Source organism: Orbicella faveolata, unplaced genomic scaffold, assembly GCF_042242905.1.
Source record: "Orbicella faveolata isolate gen_17 unplaced genomic scaffold, um_ofav_v1 contig_26, whole genome shotgun sequence".
Lineage (NCBI taxonomy): Eukaryota > Metazoa > Cnidaria > Anthozoa > Scleractinia > Merulinidae > Orbicella > Orbicella faveolata.
The window spans coordinates 1419919-1439966 of NW_028301554.1; the positions used below are offsets into that span (position 1 = coordinate 1419919).

Genomic DNA, 20048 nt, shown 5'->3' on the forward strand with positions numbered 1-20048 from the left:
TTTGCCGCTGTCGATAGGAGTCCAGACAACGCTGCTCGCGCCAATGTGTCACGCAATGGCTTTTTCAGCTCGCGCTCGGAAGAAAGCACTTTCTTTGACGTTGATATTGTGCCTCGTGCGTCCACAGCATTTTGACCACTGTGATGACGCATATCGTTGTCGATAAGAGTACTGACCACGCTAAGCCACATTCGATTTGTTAAATAGAACAGTGGTAGATAAAAATCAATTACAAATGTATTTCAAAGCTATCAATATAACTAAAATTACACCGACGGCAGACTGCTGAATTCTCTATCAACAGTAACATGGTAGCAAAAGTGTCCTAATATGCGCGAACTTTTCCTACCCTGCACTTACTAATTATAAACTAAGTGATTGTTACATATTGCAAATAAAGATAACATGGGAAATACAAACTGGTATAAGAGACAACAGTTGACTATTTACAAGCGCGGCAGAGGAGTTGAACTTTGTTTGCACTTAGTTTTTTACTACTGTTTACTGAAACATTTGATTGTAAATGAAGTAACTGTAGTCAAATAAACTTGAACTTAAACACTAGGCCGTTTTACAAGGAGGAAAGCTCTGTGTGGTAGGAAGGTTTATTAATGCGAAATCTTGGGAAAAACTGGTTTGAGGCCAGGGAGCATATAAACACCATCCCTGCCAAGCTATAGACTGTTCACAGCCCTCTACTTTTTCGTATTTTTATTTGATCGTTGAACGCGTGAATAGAATCGCAAGAGAACTGGAAGCCGGCGCAAAACTGCAGATCTGACGCGGTGGAGGGCAGGGACCGAGAAATACAGTCTCTCTATCCTTCGTTTAGCTGGCTTCGCTCGCCTCCTGGCTCTCATCCCCGCGTGTTCCACGCTCGCCTCGCGCACTTTTTCTCCCGCGTGCGTTGAAAAATAGAGAAGCTCTTATCAGTCTAGCAGGCTAGGCTGCTACAAGTAACCTTTTGTCGCGTAAATCAGCCACATGTTGATTCGATCGTAACGACGCGGGGTTTAAAAAAGTTTAGAGGGAAATTTAGCTTGCTGCAGGCTCTTACCAGTGAAATCCAGTACTGTTCTTATAGCTCAAAGTGTGAATTCTCTCTACTCATTACTATAAATTCCGTTGATGTTAGCTTTGAGAATTAAGTGCTACATCAATTCAATGGCCGAATTCACAATAGAGACCAGAAACCCATCGGTTTCTGGTCTGTCACGAGTTTCCCTTCTAACTATTGTCATAATGGGACGGGTTCTAGATAGGAAACTCGTCCAAATTTACACGTCTTCTTATCCGTCTTACTAGACGTCTTCTTATCCGTCTTACTAGACGAGTTAAGACGAGAACCACATCGGGTCGTGAATTTGCACTTAGACGATTATCGTGGTGGAGTTTTGAGAGACAATTGCGCCAAACGGGCTAGAACTAGGAAGAGACCCACCAAAATGGCGCCCAGCTGCTCCTAACCCGTCCCAATGTGAATTCATAGTAACTAAGTTAGAGGAGTTTTGAGTCTTCAGTTGGATAGAAAACCGGTCACACGAGTTACAAGGGAAATATCTCCTTGCTGATGATTTTTGTTATTCTCATTACCTGACTACTTGAGATGAATTGGCCTTGTAAGGGGAAATTCGATCTTGATCACTTTCTAGTGACTATGCACCTATCTACTGATCACTGACTACTAATTTGTTGTCTCATTAGTTAGTCTTGTCACGGAATTATTTATGGAAACATTTACTTGTTTCTTTGATTCAAACTTGTTTCTACTTAGGAGACGCGTTGCCGGCAAGCTTCCCCATGGCCGCCATCTTGGATTTCAATGTCAGACTCCAGCTAGGTACGAAACTGTTGTAAAGCGTCCCTAGAGGAACAGGAAAATAACAAATCAGTGTGTCTCTGTAATAGATTCTCTGTAAGCCTCCTTAGAGAAGGAAGACAGAGATACTACGCGCACTCTGATTGGTCAATAGAGTTGCCAATTGTATGTTCTATAGTACTGGTAAACACCCAGTTTCCAGATGTCAGGAAACACTACGCTGGAGGACGCAGAATTGCCCAGCTTCAGTTTTAATGTCGTATCTAGGTCCATTGGCTGATCCAGCAGCGTATTATGTATAATGCAAACGCCGAACTACTACAATGCATTTCAATGAATATGAAATATTTGCATCTTTAACCGGTTTTGAAAAGCCTCACATCATTTACCCAATGGATGCTTTTGCTAGCTCTGGAATCCAAAGACCATCCTTCCAAAATTCAATTTGAAGGTTTCGCACGTGATGAAAATAGATTTTACTCACGAAGCACATGAATAGGCCATATTCGTATTCTCGGTATTGGACTGGGACTAGCTTGCAATTGAGGCTAATGCGGGGAGTCTTTTCAAATGCAAATGACATTAATCTCTTTTTAATGATATTCCCTCGCATGAGCCTCAATTGCAAGCTAGTTCCAGTCCAATACCGAGAATACGAATATGGCCTATTGCAGTGAATGGTATGCCTTCCAAATCAAATCATTTGGTATTAAAAGAACAAAGCTTTATCTATCATGATTATTCTCGTATATATTTAAAAATTGCGAAACATGTTTTGCATGCCAGGCTTTTAAAGCTGCGTAATAGGTAAGTATCTCAAACGACGATTTCGTTATTTGCGTTATAATTTTTTATCAAAAAATAATAGTATTTAGCCGAAAAATATTCAGTGATTTGTCTCAACCTGTAGTTTATCCAGCAATAAATTGTAAGTCAAATCGAATTTTCGCGTTTGTCGCAAGGTGCTACCTTTTTAGACACAGACGCTCTTGATTAGTCGATAAGGCCCATTTACAAAACGCCCAAATGATCAGATGCTTTTTTCTTACTTATGAAAACTTACTCTTATTTTCCAAACTCAAATGTCACGTTATCTCCAATCAGTATAAATGGTGCCCACTGCCTCACTTCAGACCAGCCGTGTCCTCTCATCCACTTCATGGCCTGGTGAAGAGATTCACTGGCACTTTCCCCACCAACAAGATGCTCGTAGAAACGACTCATGAACTGCTCTGTTGCTTCGTCATCTAGGGCCCACAATGCCACTAACACTGAGCGTGCACCGGATCCTAAGAACGCTCGAGCGATTCCAATAGCTCCCTCAGCTCTGATCTGTCCACGAGCACTGTGACAACAGCTAAGTACAACAAGTTTGGCTCGAAGTTGAACTTCTGAAATGTCTGTCATCATCAAGAGGTAGTCTTGTTCTTTAGGAAGCTTGCCAGTAGAGCGGACGGGTGAAAGGGCAATTTCTCCTCTTTCGGCATCACCATGTGCGGCAAAATGTATTAGACCTGCTGAATGTAGCATTTCAAGTACCGCCTGCTTAGTTGCTTGCTGTCCTAACAAAGGCTGAACACCCAGCAGTCGCCCAATCATCTCTGCTTCTCTTCTTGCAAAGGGCAATGGTGTGAATGTTTTACGACGACCGTTAAAACGCACCTTACCAACCTCGGGATTACCGACTATCAGAACACCACACTGACTGTGATAATCTGTAGGACTGTCCTGGATGCATTTCAGAGTCATCAAAGAAGGAACGATGCGGATCCTGTAAGTCTCTGATAAGTACTTTCCAACTTCATTGGGTAAAGCTGCAAATGGAACATGGTACAAGCCAGGATCAGGTACAATGATGATCTCGGACCCCTCAAGTAGGTCGGCCACAGGAGCGATCATCAAGTTGTAGAACAAAGTTAGACTCGGGTCGGGAGCATCTTCGCCCCTTACTTGTCGTGAAGTCGCAAGATCTTCCCCCTGAGAGAAATCTGGTCTTGGTTCAATTTCATTTAAAGATCGATCTTCGCAATTCTCTTGGGGTAAAATACCAAAGCTGCGGAACCTTGTAGCAAATAAATTATCCAAGCTGTCAGATGAGCCCGCACCTTCAGTGTTCTCATCTACTGTTTTTCTTCGGAACTGGATGACGCCACTTGTTGTGAGTGTCCACAAAAACAGATGCTGACGATAACAGGAAATGTACAGGCAAGTACAGTTGCTTTCCTTTTTCATAATATTTTCAATGCCAATCCATGATTGCGGATCAGCTGAGATTTGCCTATCAACGGAGTACTGAGATGCCATCAAATCTGCTAACGCTCTAGCCCGTGCCAGCTCTAAAACATAAAGGGCATGATTCGGTTTGGAACAAAAACAAAGCAATGCACTAAGATTCCTGTAGGGAAATTTGCGAACGTCTGAAAACGATATCTTATATTGGTCATTGTCTCCTAGGAAACCACGCAAATTTTCGCTTTTGTTCATACTCAGAACAAGACAGTCAAGCGCCTCCTGGATCTTGTTTTGAGCTAACTTCACCATTGAAAGGTTTCCAAGACATCGAGCCTCTCCTTCGAGGTCTCCAATTTCTCTAGAAATTGAAAGTGACTTCTCGACATACTCTTCAGCTATAACATGTTCGCCAAACGAATGAAATAATGTTCCTAAGTTCAGTAAATCTACTGCTTTCCCTTGTATGTCGCCAATTTCGATCCTGATGGATAGTGCTCTCTCAAAATACCCTTTCGCTTTGTCATATTCACCAAGTGAATGAGACACCGTTCCTAAGTTTCCGTAACAGTTTGCTTCCCCGTTTCTATCACCAACTTCAATTTTGATTGCAAGTGCTTTCTCAAGACATTCTGCACACTCCTGATATTTACCAAGAGATTGAAACAATGTTCCTAAGTTCGCGTAATCTGTTGCTTCTCCTTGTCTGTCACCGATTTCACTTTTGATGGCAAGTGCTTTCTCGAAATATTCTTTAGCTTTCTCATATTCACCAAGAGATCGAAACACTTTTCCTAAGTTTCCGTAACAGCTTGCTTCTCCTTCTTTTTGACCAGTTTCTATTTTGATGGCAAGTGCTTTCTCAATATATTTTATAGCTTTCTCGTATTCGCCAAGAGATAGGAACACAGTTCCTAAGTCTCCGTAACTGGTTGCTTCTTCTTCTCTTTGACCAATTTCTATTCTGATGGTAAGTGCTTTCTCAATATATTCTATAGCTTTCTTATATTTTCCAAGACATCCAAACACAGCTCCTATGTTTCCGTAGCAGCTTGCTTCTCCGGCTCTGTCACCAATTTCAATTCTGATCGCAAGTGCTTTGTCAAGAGATTCTTTAGCTTCGTCATATTTACCAAAAGATCTCAACACAGATCCTAAGTTTCCGTAACAGTTGGCTTCTCCTTCTCTGTCACCAATTTCTATTCTGATGGCGAGTGCTTTCTCAAGATATTCTTTAGCCTTGTCATTTTCTCCAAGAGAATGAAACAGAGTTCCTAAGTTTCCGTAATCTGCTGCTTCTCCGTCCCTGTCGCCAGTTTCTTTTCTGATGGCTAGTGCTTTCTCGTGATATCGTTTAGCTTTGTCATATTGACCAAGAGACTGAGACACAACTGCTAAGTTTCCGTAACAGCTCGCTTCTTCGTTTTTGTTACCAATCTCTATATTGATGGCAAGAGCTTTCTCCAGATACTCTGCAGCTTTGTCATGTTTACCAAGAGATTGAAACACAGTTCCTAGGTTTCCGTACGCGCCTGCTACTCCTGCTCTGTCATCGATTTCTATAGTGACGGCGAGTGCTTTCTCAAGATATTCTTTTGCTTTGTCATATTCACCGAGACGATAAGATATACTTCCAAATTTCCCATATGCATATGCTTCTCCTTTTCTGTCGCTCGTTTCTCTCATGATGTTTATCGCTCTCTGATAAAGTTCTCTTGCTTTTGCGTATTTACATTGCTGTTCGCATATGTCGGCCAGTGTTAAGGTAAGAGACCCTTCTTTGGCTGTTTCACCTCGCTCGCGGTAAATGTCAAGAAGTTTCCGGCCGTAGCTTATTGCGCTAGTGTAATTAGCTATAATACAAGACGCCCTGACGATTGCTACATAAATACGAATTTTACTTAACGTAACAAACTGTTTCTCTTTTTGTAATACTTCATTATTTAGGACAATCAAACATTCTTTACAGACTTCAATGGCTTTTAAAGCACGACCAGTGTTGAGAAGGAAATAAGCAACAACCAAGCCAATAGTGATGGCTTGTAAAATGACTTCTATGATGTTCATAGCTTCCTCGTCTATAAACCCTGTAAAAAGATAATAAGAATCAAGCATTTTACTTTTCTATCTCTTCCCACCCAGGTGTACAAATGAGGAATGACAAATTTAATGTCCTGGGACAGCCCCGCGTTGAACCAGCATCCAGTCAAGGGGGAGGGAAGGGTACTCCTGGTCGCTTAGTGCTTCGGAAATCGGAATAATGTCCGGCAAGACGAGACACTTTGGCCCTACTCGGACTTTACCTTACCATACCAAAATTCAACCAGAATATAGCATAAAATAATATCACCGTCAAGAAACATGGGCAGGTTGAAATCGTAAATCCTCTCTTTCCTTGTTTTCGTCTTTAGACAGCAGGAATCAATGTGGTGAGCACACTATAACAGAGAGTTTGTAAGGAGTGAGTTGTCACGTGAATGAAATCTCATTTCACCTGATAAATAAATGTGGCCCGTGGCCAATATAATTTCTTACAAGTCCTGTCTTACAGTGTGCTAACCAAAGAAAGAGCGGATTTACGATTTTAACTTGTCTACGTTGATGGTGAGTTCAAAATTTTTATATGAAGGTGTTCATGGCAGTTAAAAGTAACTGATTCGAAAACGACTGTGAGTGTTGCGTCACGGATTTCAAAACACCAGAAAACTGATAAAAGAGCGAGGCGGTGGCCTGACTGCTTTTATTCTGTTCACGTGATATATACGGTCATGCGAAGGGTCTATTCATCGCAGCGTGCTCATTCAAGCATGTTCTTTGTACAGTGAAACCTGTAGTTAGCGGACACCCTTGGGACCTTCACTAGTGTCCGCTTAATACAGGGTGTCCGTCAGTCAATGCATCAATCTGGAATAATCATTTAGCTTTAAAACGACATCGCTGAACAATGTTACAGGAGTCTCAGCTAGACCTTTAGAAGTAAAAAGTTCTTGAAATGTCCTCTTATTGCAGGTTTTGTGCACCAAAATGGCTTAATATTGGTGCCCGCGTCCGCTTAACAGAGGTGTCCGTTGAATGCAGGTTTATTTTACAGTAAATGTGGGAAGAAAATTTGGGGACTTCAGCTTGTGTCCACTTAATATAGGGTATCTGCTTAATATGGGGTCCGCTTAATACAGGTTTCACTGTATTCTCCTGTGTGTCTGTGGTTTGTGGTCGACAGCTACGAAGGACAGTATGTTCTGTAACAATTTTCCCTCCTTTTTAGTTCATCAACATAAATTTAGAGCGTTACCGCCTATTGCAAAAAGTGATAACGTCACAAGTGGCACAGTGACCATTGGCCCAGCATTTAATTTTGTCGGTTTAAGCAGTAAATGGGTTAGAACAGTTCGTCCGTCCGCCCGTCCGCCGGTCAGTCAATTCAACACAACTGAGTTTTGCAACTGATGTCGTTCCTTGAGATAGAATAGGCCCTTTGCAGCTAAGCCATCACGTGACCTATTTTTCATAAAATTATGGGCTATAACTTAACGAATGCCAGAAATGGAAAAAGCATGTCGGAAATATAAAAATGGCCAAGTTTGAGACCTCCATCATTAAAGAATGAGATTTTATGACGGTCTGAATTTTCAAAAGCAACATTTTCCATACAAATCTTCTAAATTTTCCTAAAATTCAAACTGTCGTATAAACTTACTCTTTAATTCCAGGGGCCTCAAACTTGGCCATTTTAGTATTTTCCATGCGCTCTTTCCATTTCTGCTATTCTTTAAGTTATAGCCCATAATATAAAAATTTTGTCGGAAAAATTTGGTCACGTGACCCCAGCTGCAAAGGGCCTTATATATGGCCTTGAAAAAGACTACATATCAGTCTTGCCCATCCGCATTCGAAGAAAACGTCGGTCACACAAGAGCAGGCAAGGCAAAATATTTGTAACTTCTAACGTACGGTTTAGAGAAAAACAACAAAAGGCAGGTAACAAATTTAAAACATGACATAGGTATTGGTGGCTTTCACTGTCATGCCATTAAAAATGGCAACCCTAATATAATGAAACCGGAATCCGGAATCCGGAATCCAGAATCAAGAATTACTGAAATTGAGTGACGACAGAAAAAATTCACTTCAGCAATGTCCAGTAAATAAAATGGGAAAAATATAATTTGGTTTTTTTTTTCGTTGCTTTCAGCTTCAATCGCAAATTGTCATTGTAAAAAACATGACTAGTTTTAAACAACCTCTAGCGTTGCATCTGGCCCAGCTGTTTGCATATCGGAAGCCAGTGAGAGGCACGACCGTCGAGGTACAGCTTGCTGCCACCAACGGAAACCCGGTTCTCTATGACACTGCTAACTTGTTCAGTATCTACTAAACATAAAATTGCAGATGACTTTAAAAAATGGTAATCACCAGCAAGCTTAATCTCAGGGTTCTTAGGATCAATTATGACGCGCATTCGTTTAAATTCTCGTAACTATAGCCTTCACTAGAAATAACCGTTGCACGAATTCGACTGGCGGGGAACATATTTTTCAAACGAGGTAAAGTTAGGTGCCTTTTTTATTGGCCTTTTTACTTTTACAGGCAAAATCTATGCAAAGTAATTTTGGCGTACTTAAAGATGCTGTTTTCTTTGATTTATGGATTCCGGGATTCCGAACCCCTAAAAAAGACCCTGTTTTGTGGGCGTGGTTTGAAACTTTTTTCACCCCTAAGCGGTACCAATTCTAAAACAACACATTAACTGACACGGACGTTTTTCGGCTCAATACCCTTAAAGTGCACCTAACCCCCAAAATTGTTTTTCGCTAAAACGAATCTAGACTTGATTTGAAGCATTGGGGCGAACAAATTTTTGAATTTGGTTGAATCCTCGATTTTCTATGCCCTTTCAAAGTCGCGCTTGAAGGTTTCACGACCGCGTTTTAGGGAGTCTGGGGCGGCGGTACCTGATGACGTCTACCCAGGAACCAAACACAATAGCGCCTCAGTCAACTCTCTGTATTTGCTCGAGAAAATGGAATACAAAACTAATCGTTCCGATGTATTTTGGGACTAAAGCGTCCAATTTTTGTCTCAGAATCATTTCTTTTTCGTCACTGGAGTCAGAGTTAAGTTTCGATTCGGAAGACTCCGAAATAAACTTCGATCGAGCACGTTCGACAACTGTGAACTCACTGCTTAGAGCTTTGAGAGCAATTTACAATATTTCAAGCGACAAAGGGGAAGACTTCTTTGCGGACGAGCTGCTTGTATATTAGGAATGGAAAGCTAGATACGAAGTGGAGGGCAGGCAAACGAAACGCAGGAAAGAAAACTCAAGGATTGCTTTGGATGGTAATTTCGTCAACTAAACATAAGATTCCCACGCGTGTTTATAGCCCGTTTACATTTGTCCTTAGCGAGAATGTATTTTGTCAAGGTGTGATTGTTCTGTTAAATCCAGTTTGTGTTTTACTTTCAGTTGAAGGCTTCATGTTTATAAGAGCGACGTACGTGTTGCAGTTTTCGAGACTTGATGACCTCCAAAACATTGGCTTCGATCGATTGAAAATCGTACTGTTTAGACCTGTATTTTTGAAGCTGCGGGAAGCAAGGCGGAAGGACACATTTCATACAATTACCGATTTCACATTGTCACACGTTTTAAGTCGTAACTCCAAATTACCAATGTAAATTGTTCTCAAAGTTTGCAGTGAAATTCGTCGGATAAGCGAAAAGGATGTGTTCCCTAATGATTATCCCTAATGATCAGATAATGTTACGCGGTCATATTTTCGACGCTATTGCACAGAATCTTTGTCGCACTGCTGATTTCCAAACCTTCGAAAAACTCTGTGAGTCTAACAATTTTGTTATCATGTAATTCTAAAGGATTAATCTTCGATTTTCATCTAAATCGAAAGAGAAATAAGTGTTGGTTAGCGGCGTACAGTTGCGATCTATTTACATATCAGTACAACGCTTCTTGATCATGATCGGATCACATAACTTTGCCGGTTATGTTATAAATACTGCGGGATTGGAAGATATAGGTTGTCGGTAGTATTTCTACAAATTGCTGGTTAGCTTTAAGCAGAAAATTTATGAAAATAGCGTTCGAAAGTCTGCGGAACAAGGTCCAGTGAGAGTTCTTCAATGGTTCTCACAGATTCAGTTCGCTTGTTTCGGTTCGACAAAATCAACCATCGTTTAAGTCTTTATTGCACCATTAGCCGATCATCGTCAGTAAATTGTACAGTATATCTTTTTTTGGATCTGGGATATTGCTGCAGCAGTCGATAGCACTTCTGGAAGGCATTTCTGCGCACTTTTCGAATGTGTATTGCACCGTCCCAAAGGAAATGAGAGGACGTAAGATATCCAACCTTCCTGGGTAGACGTCACAAGAGCCGCTGGACCCATTCTCCTCAAACTCGGTCGTGAAACAAAATGGCGGTGTTTTGGAGCTATTTTCGAGATTTCGTCGGGGCACAGAAAATCGAGGATTTAACGGAATCCAAAAATTTTTTCGCAAAACTATTTCAAATAACAAGTAGATTCGTTTTAGCGGAAAAAAATTTGGGGGGTTAGGTGCACTCTAAAGGTACCGTGAAGGCTCCCGCTGTGGTCGACCCTTTGGGGCTGAACACCCTCAGAGGTACCAAATCCACATTTTTAACCCCTAAAAGTTACGGTGAACACCGCTGTCCCTTTTACATCGGAGTCTCCCCCCCCCCCCCCCCTCCCCCCCGCCGGGCGTTTGACCTTACGCGATAACATTCTCTTATCGTAGTCGTCATTTACAGGCCGACATTTTAATGTCACGCAAAAGCTTGGAGATTACTCTGTTACAAAACAAGGTACTCTGTTGAGCAAAAACTTTGGAAAGTTCAGTAGTAGAGTCTCGTTACATCTGATAAAAATAAATCCTCAGAAGGATAGGTAAATACGATAGCATCACACGAAAACCGGCGATGAATGAGTGATTGAATGAACTGGCAACGAAGGGAGCCACGACATAACCACAGTTTAAACTCAAGACTTTTAACCATCCTAAAATATTTCATTTTATGTCCTTCAAAATCTCTGTTCTGGCCTATTAAAAGTGTGGGCTAGATTACATTAGATCAGTGTTAGTAAGAACCCATGCACTGAAGATAGCTGAGTCCAACCTCGCATTTTATTCGTATGTCTGACGTGCGCAATAACAAAACGAAAATTCACTCACCACTTCTGATGAGCCACCAGAATGAAACAAACCCAATACGCGTCAACAACAGGACCTTTTCCTCTAAAAAATATAAATAGAGAAGCAAAAAGTCAAGCAGACTATTATTCCACAAACAGTGCTTCCGAACAATCATTCGTGGCTTTAAAATTCTTTAGTTTGCGTGACACATTCATGATCAGCTCTCACGCGCGGCCTGAAGAAACAGTCACGCGATTCATGGAAATATCTTCCAATGTAAATTTTAAGAATTAAACATCGGCTTTTCATGTTATACGTGCATGCAACGCTTTCAGTGGCAAGCGGCCTACAGTATATAAGCTTACCAGCAGCAGAATGGTCATGAAAACCGACAAAGCTCTTTGTTACAAGTTTTTGCTCGCTTTTAATTTTAGCCGTGCACAAAACACAATAGCTGTTTAGTTCCGTCTGAAACACTAACTATCGGATACGTTTTGGTTTCGTAATTCATGCATGGCATATGAGTGCAGAGAGAAGGATACCATGATATAAACGCAAAACGAAAGATCGATTGTTTATGGTCGTGGACCTTCCAGTTTAAATCTCTTGCTATCTTTGTTTGCCCAATCGAAGTATTCCGGGCTTCAAAACCATTTCCCTCCACTAACTTTATGTATTAACTGATCAGTAGAATTAATATTCGTCGCCTTCCTGTCAAGGAAAGACTGACTTACTCTTCATTCGAATTTAAAAGCATGGAAGAATGCGAATTTACTCTTTGCCAGTGTTCACTTCGTAATGTGCTCGATTTAATCGATTTCATACTTCCGCCTTCCCTATGTAACAGACATCAGATCACAGAACCAAAATCTTTGCTATCTAAAAGCAGACGATGGCGTTTGTAATGAATCATCGCTTTATGATTTTAAGTCATGGCTATCATAATCAAACAAGACATAATTTAAAGCGGTTGAGATAGAAGACAGAAGTTAGCTGTACTTACCACGGCGAAGCTGGCTTTAAAAAGTGAAACTGCGACTGCAAACAGCTCGGGATCTGTGCGGGTAGGAGGTGGGGTGTCGCCTGTTCCGAGTATGGCCCGGGTCGCACTAGAGCCAATTTTGTTTGTATAAGTAATAAATCTGTCAACAAGTAGCGCAAAATAAGTGCGACCCCCAGTTTCAAAAACTTGCCAAATTTTTACGGATTGCCAAACTTTCGCCAATCTTCAAAGAAGCGAAGTGCTGCCTCGGAGACTTCCAAATTTTTGCAAAGCAAACAATTTTGTTATTTTAACCATTTAACTGTCATGTTTTTTAAAACATGCCTGGATAAAATTACGGCGAGAAAATAACTTTGACGGCTAGTCCAGTTTGGCGCGTGCGATGGCGGGACAAAATCATTTTTTGCCCGGTCCATCTGACGCTTTTTTCAGTTATTTCAATGCAAACGAGGAATATGAGCGCCGTTTTTATTCAAATTCTTATGACTCGTATCCTGCATCTGGTTACTGGCAGCAATTTGAAGAGATGGCTTCAGTGAGACAATCTTCTTCGATCGCAAGTGGCCCAAGCAACAACACAAACGCAAGTCAAGCAAACTGCTCGTCCAATTATGGGCCGGCATTCACGAGTTGCTGTATAGAGGAGAGTCAAGAACATACAGCGTGGATAAAAATCTGCGAAGAGTTAAACTCTCGCATGATTACTTGTTACGTATATTTCAAGCAGTAACGTTTTGGTTCCAGCATGTTGGCCCAATGCGACCACTGCCAAAATTTGGAACTTGCGAAATTTTATTTTTCCTCGCCAAAAATTGGAAATATTTTGAACAAACAAAATTGGCTCTAGTGCGACCCGGGCCTTTGTTATAATCGTCATGCATGGAAGAAGTATTTCGAAATTTCTGGAGTGTCAGAACATAAGCTTAGCGGAATGCGAGCGAATCAATTATTTCAAAAAATCGAGGATGACTCGGTACACGGGATAAAAATACCTCAAGTGGCGGAACAGGATGTGCTAATAACAACCGGCGGGACGCGGTATAAAGTTGAAATTGTTTTGGGGGATGGCAAATCAGGCATGCTCTGTGACTAAAGAGATAAATTTACCTTCAGGTTTGGCGAAACGCTTGTTGAAATATGTAAAATAGAACTCGTCCCTTCCGACCTCGCTCGTCCGTCTCTTGTCCCACCCCCTCAGTTTAGCACCAGCAGAAAGGGAAAGACGCACGTAAAAATTGAACCAGGAGCAGGACTTCTGAACCGAACGGGGAGTTTATCCAATGAGTGATAATCAGTGATGTAATTCGATATAATTTGATCCTTGATATCAATTAGTAACAAGCATAAGCCAATTGAAAGGGGTGACTACATTATAGAGACTACATTTATCGGTTGCTGTCCTCTTCAGCAAAACGACGAATCTCTCGTTCACTCTCTCTATCTGTTTTATACGAATGATCGTGTCGAACTTAAGAGTCTTTACAGGAGTACCCGTCGGATCCGCTCCGCAAAATATCCGCTCTGCAGACTTAAGTTGAGCTGGCTGGGAATTTTAGTATTAAACAGAATCTTGCTGAGAATTTAGCTTATCGAGAGCTAGCTAGCTGGAAAATTTTTTTTGGTGTTCAAATAGCTTACACTGTGGTTTTACTAATCAGTTCTGGCTGGAAATTACATTCCGGATGCGATCACTGACTGAAGTGTGTCACTTGACACTCACTGACTGCTTGACCTTTTGTTTGAAAACATGCTTACAATATAATGTTAGTTGTTTATTAAAGTTTTATTTACCAGCAAACAATAGAAGTCTGTTCTGCTGTCATTTATAGTGTGAAATTAGATCGGTTTCTTTTCCCTTGACGCTCCTTTTTCCCACGTTCAGTTGCATGTTTCACCACCGTTGATCCGGTCGCGGAAAATCATCGTCTGTTCTAGCTGCTTTCATGTTCTACCTTGAGACAACTGGTTATCTGGTGATGACGTTTGTTGGTTCGTGCAGTCTTTTCACATTTTTGCCTGAGGCCCGGTGAGACTCGGGTAACCTCGTAATATTTTGTAACTAAAACATTGTTCCCGTATAATTTTGTGTCCAACGGTCGGTTTCAAGCGCGATCAGATTTTGCCGACCAGTTGTTTGAGGGTTTGGCAGCCAGAGAACTCTGAGGACTCCACTGATAAATTCAAAGGTTCAGGTAAGAACTACTTTGGAGTTGAACTAGTTGAATCAGCCTATATATTTAATATTCAGTGATAATGTTTAAGCAATGTGTGCGGGAAAAGCCGGCGCAGGTTTTCAAACTGTATTCGCCACTGTATTGTATTTCAAACCCAACGGAAAGTGCAGCTTCAGTGAAGACAGTGAAAGCAAGAAAAGGCCTGATATGTCTCAGAACTTGGAAGGGTTTTCGAAATTGTCAGTGCATTCATCCACAGTGATCCTACTTCCAAGTGTAATTTCAATTCTATAATTTTAACGACCAGTAAAATCCGATCCCGGTGCTGCAGTCGATGATGACCGCTTTTTAACGCGTCGAACGTTAAAACATGAGCTATTGAAACACATTTGCCGCGTATTGGACAACTGACGAGATATTGAAATGATTATTTTTTCCCGGTGTAAGAAAGTATTGTTTCCATCGGTTTCTTTACTGAAGTCCGATCGTGTTCTTTATATAACTGAAGGCTGATTACCTATTGCTGCCTTTTGGTATCGCCCAAAATTTGCCCTGAAAGAGCTGTTGACCAACACACCTGATTGATCTAGTTCAGTGCTAATTGTACTGTACTTTGGGATTTAAAAGGGAATACAAAGGCTTTCCATGTCAAAGGTGAGAAAAGACCAGAAGGCAATCATGTCATTCCAGATTTCGTTCTTTCGGTGTCGATAGCGCCAGGACAATAATGTGTAATTTAATTTCTTATGCGTTCCCATTTGTTAACGCGCGTGTTTTTCACACATTCAGTTTCTGTTAGAGAACAAGTTATTTTGCATGCCTGCGTAGTTACCGGAAATGTAGACATTTCGCCTTATTGTCCTTCTTTTTATGATGGCGCAGACAGTGATTTTGTGGTGGAACAATCATCGCACGGTTCAGTTCATGTAGCTTAGGCAAAGCGCGAAACATGGCACACGAAAAAATAGGGGAGGGGCGTGGAACCAGTTCACACCATTCACTGAATTCACGCTTCTGGGTTATAGTTTGATGACGAAATGAGCGGTAAAAAATTATTCCACAATTATTTTTCTTAAACAGTTAAATCCTTGCTTCTTTGACTTGCCCCAGGGAATGTAATTTTCAGCAATGTAACATCAGTTAAAATCTAAGACATTTCATTGAATTCTCTCATGAATGAGCTATTTTTGTGAACATAGTTCTTGATCTAGATCTTACATTGAGGGGCCCGATAGTATCACCAGTTTTGTATATTATTATGTGTCCGTGGCTGTATGCGTATTTGGATGCATGTGTGTGTGTGTGGACAAGGGGAGGACGCCGATATAAGAGGGATTGTGCAGTATGTTAAATTTTCTAAAACATATCATTTTTCAGGTGTAAAATTAACTGCGTGAACTATAAGAAGCACAGCTAAAGATGCTGCAAACGTTACCCGATGTCATGGACTGGTACGCGAGAAAAGATGAGCAAATTTGTTGATGAAATCACGAGATTAACTTTGTGAATCTTTTATGCTGATCGTCCAGTGTATATTTATGACATTACATTGATCTGATTGATACATTTTGTTAACGAGTTAACGAGTAATGATGCTGTTAATAGCAATACTTTTACTATGAACGGCCTTTAACATTCCAACAATGCCGGGGTCTTTGCTGCGAAACTTTGCACTTAACTGTGTGAAACTTTTACGGTGAACGGCCTATAACATCCCAACAATGCCGGGGTCTTTGCTGCGAATGTTCGCACTTAACTGTGTGAAACTTTTACGGTGAACGGCCTATAACATCCCAATAATGCCGAGGTCTTTGCTGCGAATGTTTGCACTTAACTGTGTGAAACTTTTACGGTGAACGGCCTATAACATCCCAACAATGCCGGGGTCTTTGCTGCGAAACTTTGCACTTAACTGTGTGAAACTTTTACGGTGAACGGCCTATAACATCCCAACAATGCCGGGGTCTTTGCTGCGAAACTTTGCACTTAACTGTGTGAAACTTTTACGGTGAACGGCCTGTAACATCCCAACAATGCCGGGGTCTTTGCTGCGAATGTTCGCACTTAATTGTGTGAAACTTTTACGGTGAACGGCCTATAACATCCCAACAATGCCGGGGTCTTTGCTGCGAATGTTCGCACTTAACTGTGTGAAACTTTTACGGTGAACGGCCTGTAACATCCCAACAATGCCGAGGTCTTTGCTGCGAATGTTCGCACTTAACTGTGTGAAACTTTTACGGTGAACGGCCTGTAACATCCCAACAATGCCGGGGTCTTTGCTGCGAATGTTTGCACTTAACTGTGTGAAACTTTTACGGTGAACGGCCTGTAACATCCCAACAATGCCGGGGTCTTTGCTGCGAAACTTTGCACTTAACTGTGTGAAACTTTTACGGTGAACGGCCTGTAACATCCCAACAATGCCGGGGTCTTTGCTGCGAATGTTCGCACTTAACTGTGTGAAACTTTTACGGTGAACGGCCTGTAACATCCCAACAATGCCGGGGTCTTTGCTGCGAATGTTCGCACTTAACTGTGTGAAACTTTTACGGTGAACGGCCTGTAACATCCCAACAATGCCGGGGTCTTTGCTGCGAATGTTCGCACTTAACTGTGTGAAACTTTCACGGTGAACGGCCTGTAACATCCCAACAATGCCGAGGTCGTTGCTGCGAATGTTCGCACTTAACTGTGTGAAACTTTTACGGTGAACGGCCTGTAACATCCCAACAATGCCGAGGTCTTTGCTGCGAATGTTTGCTCTTAACTGTGTGAAACTTTTACGGTGAACGGCCTATAACATCCCAACAATGCCGGGGTCTTTGCTGCGAAACTTTGCACTTAACTGTGTGAAACTTTTACGGTGAACGGCCTATAACATCCTAACAATGCTGGGGTCTTTGCTGCGAAACTTTGCACTTAACTGTGTGAAACTTTTACGGTGAATGGCTTTGAACATCCCTTCAATGGGTATTTATGAAATGTTTACGGTAAACTACCTCTAGGAATGTGAGTGTCTTTGGTTGTTTAGCTTTCAAGTTAAATTAATTTGTGAAAGTTGTGTTGACAGTGCTTTGCAGTCTTGGGTAAGGCATGGATCAGTGACATGGACTGAGATGGATCACCAACATTCAAGGTATGTATTATCAAGATTTTTTTTACTCGTTTTATGATAAAGATTCTAATGTGGTTTATACACTTTTATCTCGCAATTCTAGAGTGGGAAGCTCAGAGAAGACAGTTGTCCAAAGAAAAAGAAAAACACGTTTTTCAATACTTTTGAGGTAAACATGGTGTTACTAATCAGCACTAAACCAGCTCCCTTTGGTTGTTTTAAGGAGCTGGCATAACCCTTTATTTTTCAAAAAAATCATTAGAAATAATTGTAAACTACTAAATCGGGGTAAACATATAAAGTGTGTTGCTGTTGTTGAAATTACAATCATTATTGGGCTAGCAATGTAGAAGTAAGGCCGATATGTAGTAATAAAGGACTTCAATATTATTTTTTGTTCATTTCCCTTACAGCGTTATATAAAAGTAATTTTGCAACAGACATTTCTTTGGTGAAAGCAAGTTTGATCTGAATGTCTAGAAGGATTAGAGGGATCTTATTTTAAACATCAGTGTGAACCGTTTTAGATGTCAGAACGTAAAGTGCCAAACTGTCACACGTATGCTGAACCTGGAAGGCATCTGAAGTATCGGAAAACAACGTGCTGGGAGACACCTTGTCCGATCCGCTTAAGACATAAATGGTAAGTTGTATTGTTTTTAAGTGATAACATAATCATAGTGTAGAGTTTGCTCATAGCGGCAAAAATAACCACATATTGCTAATTTATCTCTAATAATAGTCAACAGACAATAGGCTGTTGAATAAAGGTCCTAAACAATGCGTTTGTTTTTAATCTAGGTCAAAACGCTGGCCAGAACATTTTTTCGCCAATAATTGCCTTGCTGGCATTTTCAATGTTACCCTTTACTGCTGGCTGGCTACTTGGCTAATTGCCATTTTTCTAGCTCGGTAATCAAAATTTTCATTATGTCTGGCTGGGAGTTTTATGAAATAAAGTCGATCTTGCTAGCAGTGAAGAGCGGATATTTTTTTCCCAGGAAAGTTAATTATTAATGGTAATTGACGTGGGAGCACAGAATCAGTGCTTGGGAAGTCACATATTAAATTTCCAGTTAAAGTGTCGTTGGGTACTCCTGTCTTTAGAGAAACTTCCTGTACAGTGTAACATTAGTTCGTCTGTAAAAGCTTGAAAAGGGATCGAAGAAGAAGTGAGATAAAAGATTACTAGGCACAACGAGAAAAGCTGAAGTTAAGGCTTCGAATATAAAACGCTTTCAATTCTTACCAATCGTGGTCAACTCAGTCACCATTGGTCTTAGCTGTACAGCGGATAGGTAGCATAAGAAATTGGATTTACTTTTTGGCAGTTTAAAACTACAGGCATTTAGTCTGTGTTTCAATCGCTGTTTTAGACTCGAACTCTGCGCAAACGTATTCAGAAATGTTATTTAGTTACGTTCAGTGAGAAACTTAACTACCAGCCAGTATGGCAGCTGGAGCCCATACAGCTAATGTCAGTTTTTGAACGAATCACTTAACTTAAAGAACTTTAATTCTGTTTTAAAAAAAAAATTATCGCGCGGCGTCCTCTTTACGATCTGGGAAGAGGACTGGACGTGACTAACGAGCTAGGTTCGGTCACTCGTAGTTCTTTGGTATTTTCTTATGAACGCTTACAACGAGTGTGGACCTCTATTCAACTGGAAACAATTTTAAAAAGGCCTTCACAGTTAATTGCTATTATTTGTGAGCTGAAAGAAATCAGCTGGATACTGTTGAAATGCGATTAGATCTGAAACTGGATAGGCGTGTGAACGAAGAACTGTGAAAAATGCTTGATTACGAAATCTTCGTCAGTTGTACGCTTCAGATGAACAGATAAAATTAGCAACAACGATGAGTATTGCCTCCACCGCCCCCGTAACAAAAAGAGTATTTTTAGCTCGGTATTTGTGTCTTATTTCCTGTTGTACTTGAAAATGAGCTTCTCGTGAGACTTTTCGTGTTCTGCGTGGGAAGTACTAATCCAAAATTTAAACAAAATTAATTTGAAGAATTTCACAATCACAAGAAACTTTCTGCCCTGGTAGGACTTTTGGTGAGGAGGAAACCGGAAGGAATGACATTCCTCAAGGAAACTTTGAACAGATTTGATATGTATATGCGGAATGCGCACGGAAGACTTCTGATGGGGAATCAAAACGGAGAATTATTGTTGAACAAGAAGGAGTGTCTACGAATTAGCTAATCAATACAACGGCGATCTTTATACTTTTATCTTTATATTAAGAGAACATTTGATAAACAAAACATAACAAAGGGCACAGGTAAAAAGAAGTGTTGCGCAACTTTGCACGAAAATCACGTCAGGTTCTCGATTTTCAACAAGGGGCAATGTGTGTTTTTCATCGCGTTCACAGGAGTGGAGCTGACCTTGTATGTCACACGACGTAGGTCACGCGATATACAACCACGCGTCATATGAAAGTCTTGGTAAAAGTTTTCAGAAATTTTAACTTTCAGTTCGCATCTCGAATACTTAATAAATATCTTATTTTTGGTATTAA

At 40.9% G+C, this 20048-nt stretch overlaps 1 protein-coding gene across 1 annotated transcript; it reads right to left on the reverse strand.

Annotated features, from left to right (window-relative positions):
• Positions 1-219: 219 nt before the first annotated feature.
• LOC110063212 (uncharacterized) lies at positions 220-12415 on the reverse strand. Its single transcript, XM_089295155.1, has 4 exons — positions 12226-12415; positions 11262-11324; positions 2883-6135; positions 220-1864 (listed from the first exon to the last, which is right to left on the reverse strand). Exon 3 carries the CDS (start codon positions 6113-6115, stop codon positions 2885-2887), a length of 3231 nt encoding a protein of 1076 aa, XP_089151281.1. The 5' UTR covers positions 6116-6135; positions 11262-11324; positions 12226-12415; the 3' UTR covers positions 220-1864; positions 2883-2884.
• Between the last annotated feature and the right edge of the window lie 7633 nt (positions 12416-20048).

What these genes read in the sequence shown, in the direction of transcription:
- LOC110063212 (XM_089295155.1), bottom strand. Translation starts at nt 6,115, where the DNA reads ATGAACATCATAGAAGTCATTTTACAAGCCATCACTATTGGCTTGGTT.